Source organism: Cavia porcellus, unplaced genomic scaffold, assembly GCF_034190915.1.
Source record: "Cavia porcellus strain 051 isolate PalLab524CR breed Dunkin Hartley unplaced genomic scaffold, mCavPor4.1 scaffold_20, whole genome shotgun sequence".
Lineage (NCBI taxonomy): Eukaryota > Metazoa > Chordata > Mammalia > Rodentia > Caviidae > Cavia > Cavia porcellus.
The window spans coordinates 59,633,707-59,655,324 of NW_026947503.1; the positions used below are offsets into that span (position 1 = coordinate 59,633,707).

At 49.2% G+C, this 21,618-nt stretch overlaps 1 protein-coding gene across 13 annotated transcripts in view; it reads right to left on the reverse strand.

Annotated features, from left to right (window-relative positions):
• Nucleotides 1-21,618, reverse strand: part of Enosf1 (enolase superfamily member 1) — a 30,099-nt gene that overhangs the window by 2,980 nt on the left and 5,501 nt on the right. For 11 of the 13 annotated variants that reach the window (XR_010041509.1, XR_001202207.3, XR_001202209.3 and 8 more), the window contains exons 2-13: nucleotides 18,869-18,977; nucleotides 13,735-13,850; nucleotides 11,424-11,510; nucleotides 11,052-11,078; nucleotides 9,876-9,948; nucleotides 9,715-9,753; nucleotides 9,057-9,139; nucleotides 7,441-7,475; nucleotides 6,107-6,194; nucleotides 4,537-4,671; nucleotides 1,218-1,259; nucleotides 248-377 (exon numbers count right to left, since the gene is read on the reverse strand). Coding sequence is in view for 10 of the 13 variants with exons in the window: in XM_063231891.1 (XP_063087961.1) it covers nucleotides 248-377; nucleotides 1,218-1,259; nucleotides 4,537-4,671; nucleotides 6,107-6,194; nucleotides 7,441-7,475; nucleotides 9,057-9,139; nucleotides 9,715-9,753; nucleotides 9,876-9,948; nucleotides 11,052-11,078; nucleotides 11,424-11,510; nucleotides 13,735-13,850; nucleotides 18,869-18,977 (964 nt within the window). In the remaining 3 variants the exon portion in view is untranslated. The remainder of the gene's footprint in view (nucleotides 1-247; nucleotides 378-1,217; nucleotides 1,260-4,536; nucleotides 4,672-6,106; nucleotides 6,195-7,440; nucleotides 7,476-9,056; nucleotides 9,140-9,714; nucleotides 9,754-9,875; nucleotides 9,949-11,051; nucleotides 11,079-11,423; nucleotides 11,511-13,734; nucleotides 13,851-18,868; nucleotides 18,978-21,618) is intronic. The other 2 variants (XM_063231892.1, XM_063231898.1) reach the window with 2 other exon arrangements.

Consider the following 21,618-nt stretch of genomic DNA (forward strand, 5'->3'; position numbering starts at 1 on the left):
ACGCCTGTAATCCCAGCACTTGGGAGGCTGAGACAGGAGGATTATTTTGAGATTGAGACCAGCCTGGGCTACAAAGTGAGCTCAAGGCCAGCTTGAACTGCATAGAGATCCTGTCTCAAAGGACTCCTGGATGAAAGTTAGGAAAAAAAAAATCAGCATGGCAGGTTACAGACTCAGTTGAGTGGCCAAGACCACAGGAAGTGGGGGACCCCAGTGGGAAGGCAGGCGGAGGAGGCCAGGCCCTTACTTCCAAATTTTTTGGCCATCAGTATCACCGAGAGGTTCTCATTGACACTTCCCAGTCTGCAGCTGTCAATCTGGAGAAACTGCAGGGCGTTCGCCTGGAGGAGTTGCTTAAACACCACTCTGTTGTGACACTGAAAGCAAGAAGACATCATCAGAAGAGTCTGCGCTGGCCTCTGGGATCCTTAGGCCTGGCGGTGCAACGATTCTGCACCATGATTCATCATCAGTGGCCTTGGGAAACCCTGGCCATATTTCTCCTTCGTTCTCAGAGCAGGAGGCTCCCTGACAGTGCCGGGGAGGGTGGGACCTTACACTCGCTTCTTGCAGATGTGACCATGTGAGGCAGGGACGGATCACGCCAGCTCTCTGCATTAAGGAGTAACTGTCATACGCCCCAGCAAGTGGGAGGTGACAGCACCGTGCAGGTGGTGGGTTGACAAAACAGAACCCGGCAGAGTGTATTGTTCTGGGAAAACAATCTGTTCTCTACTCTGCCAGGCTGGGGGGGGGGGGGGCTGCAGCAGGGTTTGGCAGTCACTTGGCCTTCTTTAACAAGCACCCTGCTGACCCAGTTTAGAAGTCAGCTGTCTTTGCTGTTGTGTGCCCTTGCAATTCCTTCACACTGCTGGCTTCTGAGGAGACGTTTTTTTGGGGGAAAAAAAAAATCATCTGAGCTATATACGTGGTAGAAAAAGCCATCAACTTTTTTTTTTTTTTTTGTCTTTTTCCTTTTTTATCGGTACCAGGGATCAAACTCACGACTGCCTGCTTGCAAGGCAGGCGCTTATGCCGCTGAGCTAAATCCCCAGCCCCAAGCCATCAACTTTTGATTCTGACTTCACACTAATGTACTACCGAGTTCTCAGATGGTAAAAGCTCCCTAGCTCAAGATGTAACCGGTGCTACAGCCTCATGTCCAACTGCGTCCCTCAGTGGCTGGTGGGCAGTGGTACCCAGGATGTGTCACTCACCTGTTCTCCTGTGGCCACTCCGATTCCTAAAGGGGCCAGGGCCTAGGAGAGAGGGTGACCTGCTGTGATCTTCCAGGTTCGGATCCACAGCACCTCATGTTTAAAAATGTTTACGGCTGCAGAAGGAAAGTCCCTGCTGCTGAGCCAAGGCAAGCAGGAGGAAGCCCAGGGACAAGGACGGGGGATCAGCGTCCACAGGGAACAAGGTCAGTGCTGTGCTTGCTGGCCCCTGCCGCAGCCTCCTTACGGCTCCTGCCCTGCCCACCTGGTTCCTGCTCAGGACACAGCAGGCCGCTTGGTGGCTCTTTGAGGACTCATTGTCAACCTCTGCTTACCACTTCTTGAAGTTCCCTTCTGTTCCCTTGTGTCTCTGACCCTTTCATCTATTATTCTAGAACCTTCTCATGCCTCTGTCACTTCCAAAACCCTTACCTGTGCCACTCTGTGGGAAACAGATCCACTGAGATGCTGGAACTTTTGCTTGGACTTGGTCCACTTGCCTGGCCCTGGAAAGCCATATCCCTCGCTGCCACCTGGGCTCCACTGGCCGTGACCCCCCAGTTGCCCACCTCGGGCTTCCTTGGTGACTGCCTCGGTTTCCTTCCATTTCCTAGGGACACACTTGGAGCCCTCGCTGCCTGTCAGGTACTGTGAAAACACTTGTGTGTAATTCCTGCTCACAGCCTGGCGGGAAAGGAGCTGTCAGCGTCTGCACTTCACAGACGGAGATGAGGAGTGCAGTGTACGGGCACCTCCCAGTCAGGTCACAGAGCTATTTGTCCCCAGGCTGACGCCAGAGCCGGAGGAGACTTCTGGGTCGCTGGCTTATGCCAACTTCTCAGTGAAGTAACTGCGGGCCAAGGTGTCCCTGACTCAGATCTGGATCCTCCCTGGGGTGGGATGTGTGGGCATGGACAGGGCACGCAGAGCCACCAGGGCCTGGCTTTCCTGACTACAGGAAGTCTCTGTTTCAGCCAAAGGTCTCAAATGTACCTTCTCGCACTAACACTTTATGCTTCCTGAAATTTCTAATTTGAATTTGGTTCTTTGTCTCAAAAGAGAAAAAGGAGACAGAAACTGAGGAGGGAAGGGGAAGAGAGGCTATTTGATTAAGGCAGTATTTCCAGCACTCACTGGGTACCAAGTTTCCTCCTCCAGCCTTAGCCCTGCCTCAGTTTCCTCTGCCCACTCTTCACCATCTACAGCCCCTATCTCAATGCACTGGACAATGGTGTCCTCTCATCTAGGGTCCTGCAGTGGCTACCTCTGTGGGGCAGCACCCTTGGAGCCACGATGGCACCTCCCCCTCCTGTGCTCTGCACGGAACTGTTCCCTCTGCCCCGCAGAGAGCAGCTGACCCCATAGCTGGCCTTGGCTCATTGGTCCCTTCCTTCCTTCACTATGCAGGCAAAACCAAGGTGACTCTCCAGGTGGGCAGAGGTTGGCTCAGTACCCAGAGTCGTCTTCTGCAGGTTCTGTTACCCCAGGAACCTTAAGGAGCAAGGGTGAGCGGGCCCAAGGGAGGAGTCTTGTTGACCTATGACTTCTGTCTCTCACACCCACTGCAATGATTTCTCAGAAGGTTTGGCTTCTGTTTCTCTCTCTTGCTCTGTATGTGTGTGTTTTTGAAGCAGGATTTCACCATGTAGTTCAGAGTGGCTTTGAACTCTATGTAATCCAGGCTAGTCTCACTTAAGGAGAGCCTCCTGCCTCAGCCAACAGCATCCTGCCACCAGGCTCCCCTCTCAGCTTCTGTTTCAGTAAAAGTGGCTGTGGTTGTCCCATGGCTCCTGCCCACATTCCCTCAGCTGTAGAATGGTGTTCTTTATAATCAGCTCAGGCCTCCCCTCCCCAGGCCATGAGGCCACCTTCCACTGTCCCCATCCCCAAGTCCCCGTCCACCACGAGCTTTCTTCTACTGCAGTTGGCACTCAGTGGCCCAGGTCTTGCTCCCACCCATCTCTGTCTTATGTCTCAGTTTTTCCCTTCCAGAGAGGCCTAGCTGGGTGAGGAGGGTGTTCCTGAAGCAAAGGCTTGTGGGGCGTGTCTGACCTACAGTCTATCCTACACTGATCTGCCGGGACAGCTGGAGAAGAACCAGCCTGGAGCCTCTGACCTCGCACCCCAGGGAGGAAAAGGTTCAGAGACACAGAAGGGGCAGCAGAAGACACAGGCTGGCTGGGCCTATGCCAAGGGAGCAACGGGGCAGCAACTCCGTGGGCAGAAGCAAGCAGTCTGAACTTGAGGACGGCCACACTGAGCCATCCTTGAATTTCATAACCAGCTTTCTGCCCTGATTGCAGTACACTCATGGCTTCTTATGGAGCTTGCTCTGGGCCAAGGGTCACAACCCTAGGAGTTACAGTCTGGTACAAATTACAAATTAACTGAGTGACATTGTGACTTTGTACATCAGGACTGTAAGCCAAGGCAATAGGAGCCTCCCTGCCCACGAGAGGTTCCTCACATGTTCTGATGTATCAGCTTCTTCTACAACCCAAAAGGGAGGGAGGCAACTCCAGAGAGTATGAATTTGTCCCAAGGGCTCATGGGAAATAGACAGCTTTACTTTATCTCTGGAAAGCCTGGCTCTGCCAGTGGCTAAGCAAATCCTCTTTAGTGTCATCTGGAGGAATCTGCACTGTTTCATTCTGGGTGAGTAACTACAGCTGCACCTCAACTGACAATGGAGTTATATCCTGATAAACTGCTACCCAGACAGGATCATAAGCAGAGAACGCACTTAACATGTGATCCACCAAACATCATGGCTGAGCCACACAGGACCCTGCAAGACTAAGTCTTGGTTGTTCCCTAAAATATGAACTAGGGCCAGGGATATAGATCAATGGCACAGCACCTGTCTGGCTAGCCTAAAGTCCTGAGTTCAATTTCTGGTACAACAAACAAAACAAAACAATAAAACATGAATTATGCTTTCTACAATTTGCATATCAACAAGGTACGCTCATAAAATAGGAAAATTCTACATTGAACCGTCATAAATCAGAGGCCATCTATATTCAAATATCAGCCACATTTCTATACTTAAAAGCATGGGGACCATGTCTGTTAAACTAGAGTCTGGTAACCTTGCAGCTTTCAGTGACTCACTTCATCTACAGCAGGCAGTGGTGCAGTGGACCTGGGACATCAGGTTTGCAGCCCCCCGCCTGTCCCCTATTGCAATGGCTGCAGCTGCACCAGCAGGAAATGTGAAAGGCAGCAAGTGCAGAAATGCTGGGGTCTGTTGTGACCACTCTGAAAAACTAAACCCGAAAGTCACCAGCCCGGGTGGCACAAGCAGTGGTCTTCCTACCTTGGCGATGGCAGCGTGCCCCAGGATGTCATCAGGAGACGTGGGCTCCTCGATCCACAGCGGCTTGAACTCGGCCAGCTTTGACATCCACGCCACTGCCTCAGGCACATCCCAGCGCTGGTTGGCATCCATCATCTGCAGGGAGAGCCCCTTCCTGGTGAGGGTGAGCCCCAGCTGACTCTGACACCCAGCGCGCAGCCTTAATGGAAGCTGCTCCCCAGAAACCTGTGTCTCATGGCATCAGCTCTGTTTGTTGGGACCTTTTTGGGGGTACCAGGATTTGAACTCAGGGCCTTGCATTTGCCAGGCAGGTACTTGTGCTGCCAAGCTATATCCCTAGCCCAGTTGGGACCATTTTATCACACACTGAGTCTCACGTAGTTAACACTGAGTTTGGCTCACATTAATGAACAGCTATTGTTAATGAAGCCCGTGTTCCCCTGGCCACCGGATGGGTTTTGTCTCATTTAATGCTCACAAGAACTCCATGAGGAAGACGGAGTTAGACCATTTCACAGATAGGAAAGAGACACCCAGAGATGTAACTTGCTCAGGCCAGGGGAGAGCTCAAGTCCAGGTCCATGACCTGGCTCTCTGCCTGCTGCTACCTGGCCCAACAGTCAGGCACTGGGTGAGGGTGTCTCCCCTCCCCTCGATCATCAACCTTGCAACGCCTGATGGGACAGATGAGGAAATGGGAGGTTATGGGAAGTGCTAAATGGTAAGAGTTCCCCAGAACTCTGAGAACCGCAAGATGGGACGCTTGGAACAAAGTTTTACCAGTTATCTGAGAGAGAATGACTTCATGAAACAAAAGCAGCGTTAACTCATGTATCAATTATGGGACTTTGGTCCTACATCAAGACTCCAATCTTGAATTTTCATTTATGAAGGAGCCTCAAAAGCTTTATGAATACATCTGATTGCAACTTTTTGAACCTGGGACCTTGGCACAGAGCTACATCCTCAGTCTTTTTAAAATTTTTTTCTTTTAATTTTAAGACAGAGTCTTGCTTAGTTGCTAAGTTGCCCGGGTTAGACTTGAATTTGTAATCCTCCTGCCTCATCCTCCCAGCATGCTGGGATTATAGGTTTGCACCACCACACACGCTGCTTTTTTTTGGAAAATATTTGACACTTAATAAGAACCATCTCACAAAAATACAGATCAGGATCAGGAACAGCTGATCCTTATGTTTATCTCAGTCGGAGTTTCAATACTTCAGCAGGATCTCCCTGAAAGGCATGGCCTGAAGAAGAGCCCGCAGATTGATGATTGACACGCCAGGGCGCCAATGGGAGACCTGCATGAGAAAACAGGACCCCTCCTCCATCCCAATCGAATTTAACTAGTTCTGCAGAATTAAAAAAACTCAAAAGTATTAGACACTATGTGTTGGTGTTTTGTTTCCTTTTACAGTCACCGACTGCAAGACCACAGAGCCATACTGTATCTGACAAGATTTTTAAGACCCCTGAGGTTCTTCAGATATCTGAAATGAGGTGTGCTCTGGGCCTGGACAAAGACATGCCAGGTCGCCTTTTCTCTGTGGTGTGCGACGGTGTTTACCAAAGTCCTGTCGGGTCCAATCAGGTCTCTGATGAGGCGGCATCTGCGCATGTCGTCCTGGAGGTCAGCACCGACCTTCACTTTGAACCTAGAAGCACATTTGGTCAGCTCATTTAGCTCGGTCCTCAGACTGGGCAGTAATTCACGGGCCACATTTCCTGTGACCTTCCCTCCCAGCTCTTTCCCAGTCAATGTCAGCCGCGTCCCTAGATCATAACCTGCAGGTCTCAGCTCCACTCTGCAGGGACCGTGACTCTCAGTCACTGCGGCCCGCAGGTGAGGAGCCCAGGGAGGTCAGATGTTCAGTACCAGGACCCAGGCCTTTGTGGTCTCATGGAGAGGAATTAGCAGCATGGACGGTAAATAGGCAAAACCGAAGGGGACGGTGGCATGACAGGGATGCCGAGTCCCATGCTGCACTCTCAATGAAAAGAGGCTCATTTATAAGTCATCTCTCTGTTTTACAGCCTGGCACCCGAAGAGCCTGTCTTAAGCGAGCCCCTAGGGAGGAAGGCCATAGGACATGGGTCCCTTGGGTGCAGGGGCCCGAGGCCAGGAGCAGACCTGGTCACATTCCAAGGAAAGCAGAGGGCAGCTGAGGCCCCTGCTGAGGTCTCTTCCCACTACACATGCGTGGAAAGGAGCTGCCCACTCTGGCTTCATGTCTAGCTGTGCTCTGAGCTGTGGCCACCATAGAGGCTCCTGGGGACCTGCCCTCAGCGGAGAGTCCCTGGCCTGAGCGCGGCACGTTGCATGACTATACACTCAGCGTCAATCATGTAGGAAGGGTAACTGACAAACAGGCTGGATATTTACATTAATAATTTATTACAGGGGCTGGGGATTTAGCTCAGCGGCATAAGCACCTGCCTTGCAAGCAGACAGTCGTGAGTTCGATCCCTGATACCGATAAAAACGAAAAAGACCCCCCCAAAATTTTTTTTATTACAGTAAAAAGGCACACTGCTCTGATTCTCAAAATACTCCCACTGGCCTCAACACACATTCCATTGTTCTTTCTATTGTCTGAAACCGTTCAGGAAGTCCTCTTTCATCAGTGTCCTTACTTGGCTGCCTCATTGTCCCAAATCAATTCAAAACATTGCCTTTTCCTGGTCGTTGGGTTTAGCCGGCAGCAGATTCAGGGAATGCGCTGGGTGAGGCCATGTCAAGATGCTTTTTTCGCCCCACCTTTCTGCACTGCATTTTTTTTAAACCTCCGTGCCAGACTCCTTCTGGCTTTTTTTTTTTTTTTTTTTTTTTCCTTCTGGCTTTTTGAGTCCCTGGTTTCCTGCTGCTAAGCAGGCTGGGAGAGTCATGACAGGGTGACTTACCTGGTCCAGCCGTCCTTCAGGGCCGCGGCGCAGAGCTGTGGGGGAAGGGAGGACCTGTCACTGCATTCACAGTTTACATAACACACTGCTCTCTGATTTGGGTTCCACGAACATTATGAACACTGCGTAAACCAAAGAAACAACCACGTGTTGTTGAGATCAGGGGGAGAAACAGCCTGGCCAGCACAGCTTCGCTCTTTCTTGCAGGGTGGCTCCTCACCCTCTCTCTGGAAACCATCCCTTTCACTGTCACAACATTTCCGAAGGGAAGGAGTATGGAGCGTGAGCCTCTCCGTGTCTGTTTTGTTTTGAATCAGGTCTCACTGGCCTTCAACTCACTATGTAGCCCAGGCTGGCCTTGAACTTGCAGTGATCCTTGAAAGGCTTTTGGCCCAGACCGGAACCAGGAAGCCCCTCTCTCCCCGCCCCTAGGAATTTACCTGTGACGCCGGCTTCCCGCCCCTGGGAATTTGCCTATGGCGCCAAACCTAGGACCAATGGGCTACCCGTGCATCCCTGATGCCCTCTTAGGTTCCACCCCAAACCGAGGCTACTTACATACCCCCACGCCACGTGTCCGCTAGGGGGATCGCCGGACTCCAGTGGGGGGTGTGGGGGGTGGGGAGTGCCGGTCATCTCTCTCCGTGTTCTCAGAATAAAGGCCGCTTTTTGCTTTATACTTCTCATCTTTTGGAAATAATCCTATCAATCCTCCTTCCTCAGCTTCCTGAGTATTGGGATTACAGACATGTGGGGCCACGCCTGGCAGTGTCTGTTTTTTGGGGTTTTGTTGTTGTTGTTTTGGTAATGGGACCTTGTGCTTGCCGGGCAGGTGCTATACTACTGAGCCATATCCCCAGCATCCCGTGTCCCTGTTTTTAAACTTAGCATTTTCTGGGGCACCCAGAGAACTGGTGGATATAAGAGTAGCCAGCAGTAGCCAGCGTCTGTGGCTTCATCTCTGTCTCTCTCTACTCTATATAAAACACTATGATGAGAAGGAGTAATAAATGAGCCATGCTGGCTGCCATGTGCTTTCCAGAGAGGCAGAAGGACTGAAGGTTGATTGCCAATGGTTAACAATGTCATCAACCTGTGTACTTACAGACACCCTGTAAAATTCCACAAAGACTCGGTCCAGAGAGCTCTAGGACTGGTGAATGTGTCGGGATACCCAGTGTCCAGAGAAGGGACGGAGGTTCCAATCACCCCTGTGCGGTGCTGCCTGAGTTGTCACCTTGACAGCACCCAGTACCATAAGTCAGGGTTTCCCTGAGCTCTGTGAGCCACTCTGGCCCAGGGTCAGACTCAAGGGAGCCCCGAGGGGAGCTGTGCTCCAGCCAGTGGCTCAGAAACTCAAGTGCCAGCATGGATGCATGAGACCGGCATCTGAAGGGGGGCTGACTTGGGAGGTGAGTCCTCACCCTACGGCCTGATGCTAATTCCCAGCAGACCTCACTCAGAGCTGAATGAATCTGCAGGATGCCCACTGGTGTCCCTGGAGCCTACACATTGTGTCAGAAGTGACCCATGATCCTCATGCTGTGAGCCTGGGCGGAAAATCAGTCTGCTGTCCCCCCTTTAGCCTGTCTGCAAAACCCCGGTACACAGCCCACCTGCTTCAGCAAGTCATCCGGGTATCCGAGCCAGGCACACGACGTGGTGTAGGCAGGATAACCATGTGTCAGTATTTGTTCTTCTGGAAAAGACAGGACTTGATTTTCTTGCAGTGGGGCGGGTGGTGGGCGTGGTGCAGTTTGAGAAAGAGTCTCGCTATGTAGTTCAGGTCAGCCTTAAACTCACGATGTAGCCCAGGCTGGCCTCAAACTCGAGGTGATCCTCCTGCCTCAGCCTCCCGAGTGCTAGGATTATAGATCTATACCGCCATGTCCAGGAACACTCAACATGTTGTGCTTTCCAGGAACTTTGCCATTGGAACAGCCTATAGCTAAGTCGATGCCCGTAGACCCTCCAGTTGTTCCCCTGGGTGCCTCTCACATGCACACACCACTGGCCCAGGCCCCTAGAGGTGTAACAGTGACCAGGATACCCACTGAGGGCCCCACAGTGCAACCCTAGAGCCCAGCTTCCTGGGAGCAGTGGCTGAAATGACCCTGCAGCCCAGATGTCCCCTGGTGGCCAAGACCCACACATCCAGCTGACAGTGTAGCTAGCTGCTTGGTGCAAAGCATCCCAAAGGACAGGTCACATCTAGGGAGCAGGGGCACCTGCAAGTGGACAACTAAGGTGGAAGGAAATTGCTTCCCAACCCACCTCTTTCTTTTTTACCAACTTGGCCTTTCTGCAGTATTTCTGAAAAACAAACAACAAAGACTGTCCTCACTTGTTTATCCAGCAGAGCTGACAGCTGCCGGGTGCACCCTCACCCAGGGTGGTGCCCAAGGTTCCTGGTCCCACCGCCCAGCAAGCCTCACCCAGGGCATCCTCCTCGGTCAGGGCATCTGTGATGTACCGGAAGTCGATGCAGGATAACAGCGTCCTGGGGTCCTGGCAGCAGGACAGGAGGGGCAAGGCCAGATCAATATGCAGGCAGATTGTGGGTCTAAGGGGCTGCTTCTGCTGACCCACGGGGATCGTGCGGGCTTTTGGGACTTGAGTGAAATTGTCTGGACCTGTCGTCTCTTGGCATGGAGTCCTCTGAGGCTCACTGCTGGCCCTGACAAGTGCTAAGTTCCCTTCCCTGTCTTCTGCTCCCTGTCCCCTTCCATATTTTTTACCCAGCTCTCAGGCTGGAGGACTTTGCAACATCAATAGTGGAACAAAACAAACAAACAGTGACACCTGGCTTCCTTCTCCACATCTGTCCTGCCCTTGAGGTGACCTTCAGTGACCCCTCAGAGGCTGGGAGTGGTCCTGGAGCAGCTGAGCACAGAGGACAGGTCACCAGGTCAGCCCAGGCCATCCCCATACCACCCCAGCTGTATCTAGGAGCAGATGCGACAGACCCCTGTCTTCTGTCCCAGAGGATGAACAAGCCCGCCTAACCCAATGTCCTGGAGGCCTCTGCTGCTGTGGTTTCTCCTTGTTTTGGTGCCATATAATAGGGCCTGTGTGTGGACAGCAGATGTCACACAGGGGCAGTGGCCGCTCACAGGGCGCAGGGCTGATGTCTTACGAGTAATATCGCTTTTTTGAGTTTAGGAAGTTCCTTTTCCATTGGGTTTTTGATTCTGTGAGGTTCACAGGGGTTCTGACCATCCTTGGCAGGCAGTGGAGGCTGAGAATTTGCATCTCCGTCTTGTGCAGCAGGGCGGGACCTGAGCTCACCTCCCACCACACCCCCAGCCTTGCTGGGCACCGCTATTATAACTGCCTTTTGCAGGGATTTGCTTTATCATTTGTGATTAACAGACAGTCTTGAATATTACTGATTCTCCAAAGGCAAATATCCCAGGAAATCTATCTCATTAGAAGCAGCTATAAACCAGGCATAGTGTCACACACCAGTAATCCTAGCATTCAGGAGGCTGAGGCAGGAGGATCACTGTGAGTTAAGGCCAGCCTGAGCTGTGCAGTGAGAAGCTGTCTCAACAAACAAAAACAAAAACAAACAGAAAGAAAGCAGTTGTAATGCAAAAGGATCTACTTACCATGTCCACAAGTAGCTTCCACAGAGGCTGGAATTAAAAAAAAAATATTTAAAAATCATATACATAAAGCACTCATTTTTGTTCTGCTAGTAAATTTGTTAGTGGTAAATTCTTGCCGTCAGAACCACCCACTTGTGCCTCCTGACACTTTACCTTTGGGTCCCCCCTTTTCCCTTTCAGCCCTTCCTAATCCACTCCTGCAACTTCCTAAGCAGCGCCAAGATCTCTAGGAGAGAAAGGAGCCCAGCCTCTGCATTCTTCTGCTCGAGGAGTTGCACTGCACTAGTCTTTGGTCTTCAGAGCGCTGCCCATGGTGACAGTCACGCGTCGCTGGGGGGCTCAGAGTCACAGGCGGGCTTCTGGCTGAGTTACCTTTCCCTCCTGCTTTGCCCACAGGTCCCACACCGCATTCAGAATCGCCGCTGTGGCGAGGTGCACCGCGCCTTTCTCCGGACCAATCTGGCAGGGTACAAAGAGCAACAGCACTTCTCAGACCGACAGACACTGAGGTCTCCCAGCCGGGGAAGCACCTCAGGAACTGAAAGGCAGCAAAAGCAACACATCTAAAGGTCAACTTTTTTTTTTAAGTTTCCTAACCTGGGGGGGGCCTGGAGATTTAACTTAGTGGCATAAGCCCTGCCTGCCAAACATGAGGTCCTGAGTTCAATCCCTAGTACCTACCCCCAAAATAAATTTAAAAAAAATAACGTTTATTATTAGAACATTATAATAATGTTTATATAAAATAATTTATATAAAAATAAATGTTTGTTAGAAAAGCCAAAAAACTCAAACTTGTTCCCTGATTCTCCTCTTTCTTTTTTTTTTTTTTTTTTAATTTATTTTTATGTTTTGGTACTGGGGATCAAACTTACGACCATGAGCTTACAAGGTGGGTGCCTATGCTGCTGAGCTAAATCCCTGGCCCCCTGTCTTTATTTCTGGATTATATGAGAGCAAAGTTGCAGACAGCACTTTTTTTATCCATAAATACTTTTGTGTGTAGTTGCTAAAAAAAAAAAATTAAAAAAATAAAAACAAGGACATCCTCCTACATAACTGTAGCACCATGATCCTATTCTCAGAGGACCTAATATTGATGGAACACTATTATCTAAAACATGGTCCATCATCAGTCCTGATAATGAACTTGTGGTTGTTAAGCTTAACTGTGCACATGGCCAGGCTGGAGGCCAGCTAGGGGATTAGGGAAGCAAACTTTCTCTGAGTCGGCTGAGCCATGGAGTGCGCCCTTGGTACTATGTCTGGTCCCAGGACGCTTCCTCTCCTATGCTGTTTCCCTGCTCTGCTTCCCAGCTGCCATGAGTGAAGCGGCTTTGCTCAGTCCTGCCCTTCTGCCATGATGTTCCTCCCTTGGAGCCGACAATGGATGAATCCTGTGAAACCACAAGCCAAGTAACTGCTCTGTCCTCTGGGCTGTGGACGCTGGGCACTGGGGCAGCAGCGGGGAGCTGACTCACACAGTAGTGTGTCCCGGTCCCTCTCCAAACTACAAAACACATGCTGCATTTGGTCATCAGGTCTCTTCAGCGTCTTTCAATCTGAATCCCTTTTCTTTTTTTCTAAGCACATTGACATTTTTAAAGAGTATGGGCCAGATGACTTCTCGAGCATCCTCATTATGGGCTGGCCTGGAGATCCTTCATCATTAGATCAATTAAATACTGTGTAAATGATGATGCTATTTTATTATTAGGGTTACTAAATCGCAATGCTTGGGTAAATTAGTGTCCATTTCTCTATTGTGAAGTTACCATCTTCCTTTTCTAAATAAATGATAACTATCATCCCCAGAGTTTTGCGTTCACTGATGACTCGTGTCTGTTTGCTGCAGTTATGATGGCTGCATGATGGCAACTCCTTGGCATCAGCATTCATCTTGTATTCACTACCTTGTACCTACTGCAGTGCTGAGCTCTCCCTTGTTATGATCTCTGTGGGCTCCTGGGCTCATCCAGTATGCTTTGGTAAACCAGTACTATCACATTTATTCCGATGGTTCACTTGCCCTGGATGTGGCCAGTGGGAGCCTCTTTCAAGGAAAGCTGAGCTTATAGGAGCAAGTCAAAAATAAAACCCAAGGCAATATGGACAGTGCATTCCTTTGTGCCCCTCTCTATGCATGGACGGGACACTGCACAGTGAGGAAAGGGCAAACCAGGCATCAGGAGACGAGACAGAGCTGGGATTCTGGATTTCTCTGGCCGTTAGAACCGGTCCTCTGACCTGCACTTGAGCCGCTCTGCAGCAGGGTTCACATGGCGGCCCACACAGAAAGGCACCATGGTCCGCGCTGCCAAATTCTGCGCTTAGGTTTCTCCCCTCAATGTCCTCCTCCCATGATAGCCATGCTAGTCACATTCTCCTTCCCCAAAAGGTTTCCGTTCAGCTCTTTATTCTCGGGCACTTTCTCCCAGTCCAGGGAAAGGGCAGGGAGGCACAGGAGAGCTGAAAGCTCTCGGCTCCAAACACCTCTGGATTCACTCCTTGCTGAAAGGAACTGATGGCCTCAAGAGGGCAATTAGCTGAGGGGCTCCAGGGCTAGTTTATCTGAGTGAAAGGTTTTACTTTAAAATTACAAACCCATCTCCAAGCTCACACAGGACATCTCAGACCTCAGTAATGCCGTGTGCAAAAGCTCCTTATAAAATAGCACCCTTACCCATCTGAGCTGTCCGTCGCTGGTGAGCTGCCGGTAGAAGCCTCGGAAGTTGCCAACAATGTCCTTGAGGTCCCTGTGAAGCACGTGGTGGGCGAGAGCATTCACAGCACAGACAACTATTAGAGAAGGATACAATTCTTGATGTTTTAATATGTAGTCAACAAACCAAGACTACAGTTCCAGTACTCAGGGGGCTGAGGTAGGAGGATTGCCAGGAGCTTGAGATGAGCATGGGCTACACAGTGAGTTCAAGACCAGCCTAAGCTACATAGTGAGACCATATCTTAGAAACAAAAGAAGAAAAAAAAGACATGAAAGCACACAAATTAATTTTTATGAAACAAAAAGTTTAGTTTCCAAGGTATATGCTTTGTCCAGTTGCCCGAGTCACTCTCTGCGCTTGCCATAGTTAACAGGTCACAAGTAGACCAGCTGCAGGTCAGTATGCAGAGCTACACTTCCCGAATAGAGCGCATACATTTGAACTGGTTATCATGTGAACCACAGATCATGAGTTTAAATAAGATTCCCAAATTATTTTCCTCTTTACTTTGTAAAGTGTTTGGATAATCAGGTTCAAAGTTAAACCTTACCAGTTCAAAGTTTTTAGGAAATAATATTCTGACCTACAGATTTTTAAAAATGGTCATTTCATTATTGACAAGTACAGAAAATGCCTTGAATTTACAATATCACACAGTATTAAAGAGGAAAGGAAGCAAGGTGTGTCATTCTAATCAGGAGGCTGAGGCAGAAGGATCACTGTGAGTTTGAGGTCAGCCTGGGCTACATACTAAGTTCAGGACCAACTTGAAAAGAAAAACATAAAGAAAAAAATACAATGAATTTCCCTTTAGCATACACTTATGAAATGTTAAAGTACATGAAAACAGTCTTCATTAACACTGAGCTTCTTGCCAGGCATGGTGGTGCAAGCCTATAATCCCCATACTTGGAGGCTGAGGCATGAAGATCACAGTGAGTTGAGGCCAGCCTACGTAGTGAGCTCAGAACCAATTTGAATTACACAGTGAGGTCCTGTCTTAAACAACAACAACCACAAAACAAACACAAAACCCCACTGCACTTCTTACTACTGAATTATTATGACCTGACAGCTACTTTTCATATAAGTAGTCGGAAGGCTAACTGGTCAGCACTACTGTCCATTATTATTTTTGGTGCTTTGAAAGACTTCATTGCATTATTTAAAATGAAGAGGGGTGGGATACGATGGAGTTCTGTGGCTGCCCAGTCTCAAACTGTACCAGAAAGACTCTTTTAGTCTTTGCTTATTCCAGAAAACATTAGCATACAGGTAAATGACCAAATAATCAAATTGAATCAACAACTTAGCCCCAGGGCATTTATTTATTACAAAGTATTTTGATAAACATGTTGATAGCTAATAGGGCACAGCTTTGCTGTCCATCAGATGCCAGGAGGAAAATGTTCTGAAGTAGTACCTTGGGCTCTTGGGCAACCTGGGCTTGTGCTTGTGGACAGGAGTAGGATTCGAGGCTGAACCAGCCATTCTGGGTGCTCTCGGGCTTTTGTTGATGGGCTGCATCTCACTGTGTAGTTCAGGCTGACCTTGAACTTGCAGCAATCCTCCTGCCTCAGCCTGCCAAGTGATAGGACTATAAGCGTGCGCCACCATGCCCAGCCTCACTCCCTAGAACTGTGAAGATGGTATCCTCTTCCTTCCATAATGGCTGATGCTCTTGGATTTTAAAAAATCTAAAGATTAAGGCAGTGACACATGGCAGGGATATTACAGGATCTGCACCAAACCCTGGCCCCATGGGTTTAAACTGCTGCTGTGTCTTAGTGACTTTGTTGCTGAGACAAAACCGTCTGTGACATGAATCTTTAAAAGCTACCTTTTTCAGTCTGTTTAAAATGCCTTCCCTTTTCCTATCTTTTCCTTAACACACAAAGTAAAAGAGGGAAAGTTTTATTTAGCTCAGTTTATAGAGGCTTTGGTCCGTAGTCGGCTGGCTCCGAGGCAGGGAGCTTGGCAGAAGGGCATTGCAGAGGAGAAGCAGTCCATGGTGCCCACAGGGTAACAATAGCAACAAGGGGCCTTAATAGCACCTTCTGGTGCCTTTTATCTCACCCAGGCTACTTAGGCAGGGAACAATCACACCCTTAAATCTTAGTGCCCTTGAGCCTAGATTGCACCAGGAATGAATCCCAGCATCACACACGAGATCCAGCCCCACCTAGGACCCCATGAGGCTCTGGGGGACAACTAAACACGAGCCACAGCATGCTGCAGATCACTGACTAAAGCAGCCTATGGTTTGCATTACAGTAGCAAATGCATCTATCAAAAGCTGAGGGTGACTTCATCTTTTCCAGCCTAAAGGATGAAGAAGCCACATTGCTATTATTCATCTGTCATATGCGGATTTTCCTTGCTCAACACAAAGACTCTGCAGGGAGTTAACTAAAATCTGCTGCTTTTGATAGAAATCTGGGTTGTGGTGATCTAACCCCAGGGCAGAGAAATTCAGATCTGCATGTTCCATGGGATAAGTGGGAATTCAACTGGAAAACCTTGGCCCTTAAAAGATGGCTTCTTGCTGACTAAACCACGGGTGTTCTCCTGGGACCTTAATTCTCTAGGACTCCAGCCCTGGAAGGACACTCAGTGACACTGTGTGTGTGTGGTGTGTGCGTGTGTGTATGGTACTAGGGGTTGAACCCAGGGCCTTTACGCTGAGCTATATCGTAAGCCTTTAAAATGTTTTGTCTTTTGAGATGGAATCTTGTTAATTTGCTAATTTGTTAAGGTGTCTAGGCTGGGCTAGAACTTGAAATCCTCGTCTCAGCCTCTTGGAGCTTGGATTACGGTGTGTACAAAACCACCCAGCTGTGACATGAATCTTTAAAAGCTACCTATTTTGGTCTATTTAAAACGTCTTCTCTTTTTATATCTGTACCTTAACAAAACAAACACTAGCTTGGTCTCCACTGGGCACACGACTGTACATTTTCCAAACCCACAGGATGTGCAACACTGAGCCTACATGAACCTGATGCAACAGCCGGGGTACATCAGCTTCGGAGAGGAACCAGTGCTCTGCGGGCATGTGTGGCATGGTGAGCACACGGCTCCACACTGCCCCGAGCACAGTACACAGCTCTGTATCTGTCACTGTGGGAGACTGAGGCAAGAGGACCTGCGTCTAAGCCCAGCTTGGGCAACAGTGATTCGTGAAGACCCTGACTCAGAAACTGTTTAAAAAGGCTGTGTAGCTCAGTGTGAACTCCTGGATTCAGCTGAGAGAGAGAGACAGATAGACAGACAGACAGGGTGGGGACATGGAAAGAAAGAAAAAGTAAGAAGGAAGGGAAGAAAGAATAATTAAGTAAATTCAATAAAGATATCGTCTAAAGGAAAAACAATCAACAAAAAACATCGGTCTACTCTATACATTTGAAAACATCTTCCACTCTCTACTCTCTGCCCTAAAAGACTGGTCAGGTAACTTGAGAAAGACCTGGATAAGTGGTGATATGAACTGTGTGTGTGTGTGTGTGTGTGTGTGTGTGTGTGTACACATGTGTGTGTAAGGTACTAGAGTTGAACCCAGAGCCTTTATGTTGAGCTATATCCTAAGCCTTTAAAATTTTTTGTATTTTGAGGCAGAATCTTGTTAATGTGTTATCTTCTTGTCTCAGCCTCCTGGAGTACTTGGATTCGTTGTGTACACCCACTGACCACTAAACAGTGTCTGGCTTGGAGGATCTGGGGCTTTGCCCATCCTGAGGCACTGACCTTCCAGCCCCCCACCATGCTTTACTAACTTTGTCTCTGTTTCTTATTTTATCCTTTGCTGTACCCCTCATACAAGTAGTTGGGAATCCTGGCCAGGTCCCCAATAAGATAAGAAGGAAGGACCCTCTCTCTGGACAAGTTGGAGGCGCTTTTTAAAGCGCCTTACACTGCACTATGGTCCTGTCTCTGTAATAAGTTTCAGTGCTCCTCTGTCTGTTCTGCTGTCTTCTGTGTCTTTCCCTCCACTAAGTTCTGCAGTGCCCAGCACAGCCTGATACTCAGCCATCCTCCAGGGAGGTCTGCAGACCACTGAGGCAGGAGGTGGCTGATCTGCCTGCCCAGGAGGAGCTAAGACTGCAGCCACGATGGCAGCAGCTGTTGGAAGACTTGCAAGCCTCTTTTGTTGTTCATTCTTTTTCTCTTTCTCTCTCTCTCTCTGTCTCTCTCTCTCTCCCTCCCTCCCCCGCTCTAACACACAACACACACACACACACATCTTTCATCTGCTGGACAATATTAAATCTTTCAGTAGGGCAAGACTTCTACCTACTGCTATCGAGCAGGCTAACAATGCAAATCTCCAGGACAGAGGCGTGACACTGTCACACAGGTAGACACCTGTGTTCCCCTTCCTGATCCCCACTCTCCAGCCTGCCACACTGGCTTCTGGCCCTGCACACCATGAATCTGACACCATGCAGGCTGACTTTGTTCTTCTTCAGTGTGGACAATGGGGTGGTATGTGCACAAACAAGGCGTGTTTAACTGTTTTAGAGATGGTGTGTTTTGGAGTCAGATTCTGCCACTCCTGAGTTGCTGTCTAAGCCTCAGTCTCCCTGTCTGTAAAGAATGGGGGGGGGGGTTTGACGTCACCACTGAGCTCTTGTCCAGCTCTGAGGGATGTTTTACTATGTCTACTGTCTTGGTGTAGGAAAGTGGGACAGGGGGACGATGATGTGTACACGGACCCCAGGGATCTGCTCAGCCTGCTGACTTGAGAACTGAGCAGCCTCACTGCACGCACAGTGAGCCTGGTGTGGTGAGACCACAGCTGCGTCCTCTTGCTCCCCATGGTCACCTGCCTGCATCACGTGCTCCAGGTTCCATGTCAGTCAAGAGTTAAAGCAGTGGCAGACACTCTGGTAGTTACCATCTGACACAAAAAAATGCGTGGATTCCAGCAGGCTATAAATGCACTCACTTTGTAATTTCTCCCCACAAAATAAATAACAAACCATCTGTACTGTTTACTCCCCTCAATCAGTAAATACAAAGAAAGGGCAGATCAGGACTGGCTTCTAAGTGAAAAGGAAGCATCCAGGAACCTCAAGAAAATGCTCAACTCACCCACTTCAGTGCCCTTTCCCAGGGTGAAGGTGAGCCCGCAGCCCCGGAGCCCGTCCTCTGCGTCGGTCTCCAGGACAACGTAGGCTACCGAGTAGTCAGGGTCCGTGTGCTGCGGGAGAGGAGTCCCCCCAAAATGCAAACATGAGAGACGCAAAAATAAATGCGAGAAGAATACACAAGAATAGAAAATGCAACATGGGACACCGAACAGGACTCCCAGCTCAGGGACAGCTGAGGAGCCTAAAGGAAACCAAGAGCTTTGAAAGGGCCAGCAGGTGCAAGGTGCATACATGTATATATACATATATGATGCAAGCAAGTGTGTGCATGCTGGGGTTGACCCCAGGACCTCACACATGCTAAGCACACACTCTGCCACTGAGCTCCACCCCCATCCCCAAATGTAGACATTTTTATTTAATTTTTTGGTGTTTTTGAGATAGGGTCTTGTATAGTTCAGGGTGGCCTGAACTACATGGGGATCCTCCTGCCTCATCCTTCTGAGTGCCTAGATGATAGGAGTGTGCCGCCCTGCTTAGCAATGCAGACGTCTTTATTGCTAGTGTGTAACTAGTATTCAGCTCAATTTTAAAGCCAGGAATTTTTAACTGCAGCTCTCTGGACAGAGTTCCATTCACAAGCAGCTTCAAATTGAGCAAGCCAATGCTTTAGAAAGCTGTTAAATAAAACTGAGCTTCACCATGGCAATTTACAACAGGGCTAACAAGACAACAGTGCTAGTTCAGAGACCCCAAGGGGGAATGAAGATGTAATGCTGTAGACGGCCCTTTTTCTCTAGGTGATTTTAGATTTTTACCATCAAATAGCATTTGTTTTGTTTTGGGGGTTGCTTTGTTTAGCTACTGAGGATTGAACTAAAGGCTTCATGCATGCAAGGGAAGTACTTATCACCGAGCTACACCCTTAGCCTTTAATTTAGAGCGGGTTTCGCTAAGTGGTCCAAGCTGACTTGGCTTCAAACTTTTTTTTTTGGCTTCAAACTTTTGATCCTCCTGCCTCAGCCTCCTGAGCTGGGATTACAGGTTCAGTACTGCCATGCCTGGCTTCAAACAGTATTTTGGTATTTATTATTTAACTGTTAGGAAACTCAGCAAGGCTGAATAATATGGGGGAAACTTTTCATAGAGTGGGAAGAAAAGAGTTGAGACTCAAAGCCAGGAGAGAATAAACTAAGAGAACACAGGGTTCTGCACCAAAGCACGGTCAGTTATAAACACTCGGAGGTTCAGGGGTGAAAGAGCAAAGAGGAAGCAGAACCTGGGGGAAGTGTCTTGCGGAGCACAGAGCATTTGGCTGGGCAGAGGCTGGTGGAGACAGCTCTGCAAGGGAGCAATCAACCCCAGCTCCGTGGGCAGGGCCAGAGGTGGTGGGGCGCAGGCTGGGAGGTGAAGGCGGCCAGACACAACAGGCAGCACGAGGGCAGCGAGCAGCACCCTGGGCAGCCGGGCAGAATGGAGGCGGCGACCACTAAAGAGTTCTGCACAGGCCTAGGAGGATCGTTGTCATTGTTATTAGTGGTATACACACACACACACACACACACACACACACACACACACATATATATATGTATTTTTTTTTTTCAGTCCTAAGGATTGAACCCAGGACCTTTGCTCTTTGCTCCAAACTACATCCTCAGCCCTGTTTTTTGTTTTTTTCTTTTTGAGACCAGCTCTTGCCAGGTAACTAAATTGTCTAGGTTAGGCTCCAAATTATGATTTTCCTGCCTCAACCAGTTATATAATATTTTAGAGGACAAGGCACATTATTCAAAGAATTTCACCTTACACCAGCAGTGGTGGCACACATCTGTAATCCCAGCACTTGGGAGGCTGAGGCAGGAGGATTGATGTGAGTTTGAGGCCAGTCTGGGCTACAAAGTGAGTTCAAGACCAGCCTGAATTATATAATGAGACACTGTCTCAAAACAAAACATAAAGTCAAACAAACCAACCCCAAAGAGAGTTTCGCATTATTTCATTTAACTGTCGCTTCAATATTATAAAGTAGTGCTAGGTTCCCATTTAAGCGAGTTTGAAAGACGGTTAGTAACTTGCCCAAGGTCCTAGCCTGGGAGTAATGCAGGCAGAATGTCAGTCCCTGTGTTCAGCTGGCGTTGGGTGTGAGGCGGGGAAGGAGGGGTGCATGATAGAGGGAAGCCCAAGTTTTGTGTCAAAGCCCGCTGTGGCAGGTAGTGTAGGCTGCTGTGTCGCTGAGCTGCACATCAGAGACCGCGCGTGTGGCCGAGGGGGACACAGCTATGCCTGCCTAAGGAGGTCACTGCTGAGAGACACGGTCACCAGCACTCTTAATGGTGCCTGGTGTAGCCTCAGCCCCTGGGGGAGACGGAAATGAGGTCAGGCAGCGGGCTCAGTCCTCTGGCTGCACCAGGCTTGGTGGTGAGATGAAATCCACGGGGAGCTTTCTACAGTGGGGAGCACAGGAAGGATCCGGGAGGGAAGACTCTCAGGCCAGGTACCAGCTAAGGCTGGTTCTCAACCACAGCTCATCCTCAAGCCTGGTCCCCCATGACAATACTATGGTGCCCTGGGGTTTGTAAGAGGTGGTTAGGCCGTGGAGGGTACTTCCTCCTGAGTGGATTCCTGTCTCTTTGGAGGACTAGGTTAGCTCTCCTGAGATGAGATGAGTTCTTGTAAGAATGGGTAGCTGGAGAGTCAGCCAGACACCTGCTCTGGGTCTCCCTGCCAGGTCCTCCCTGCATCTGGTTC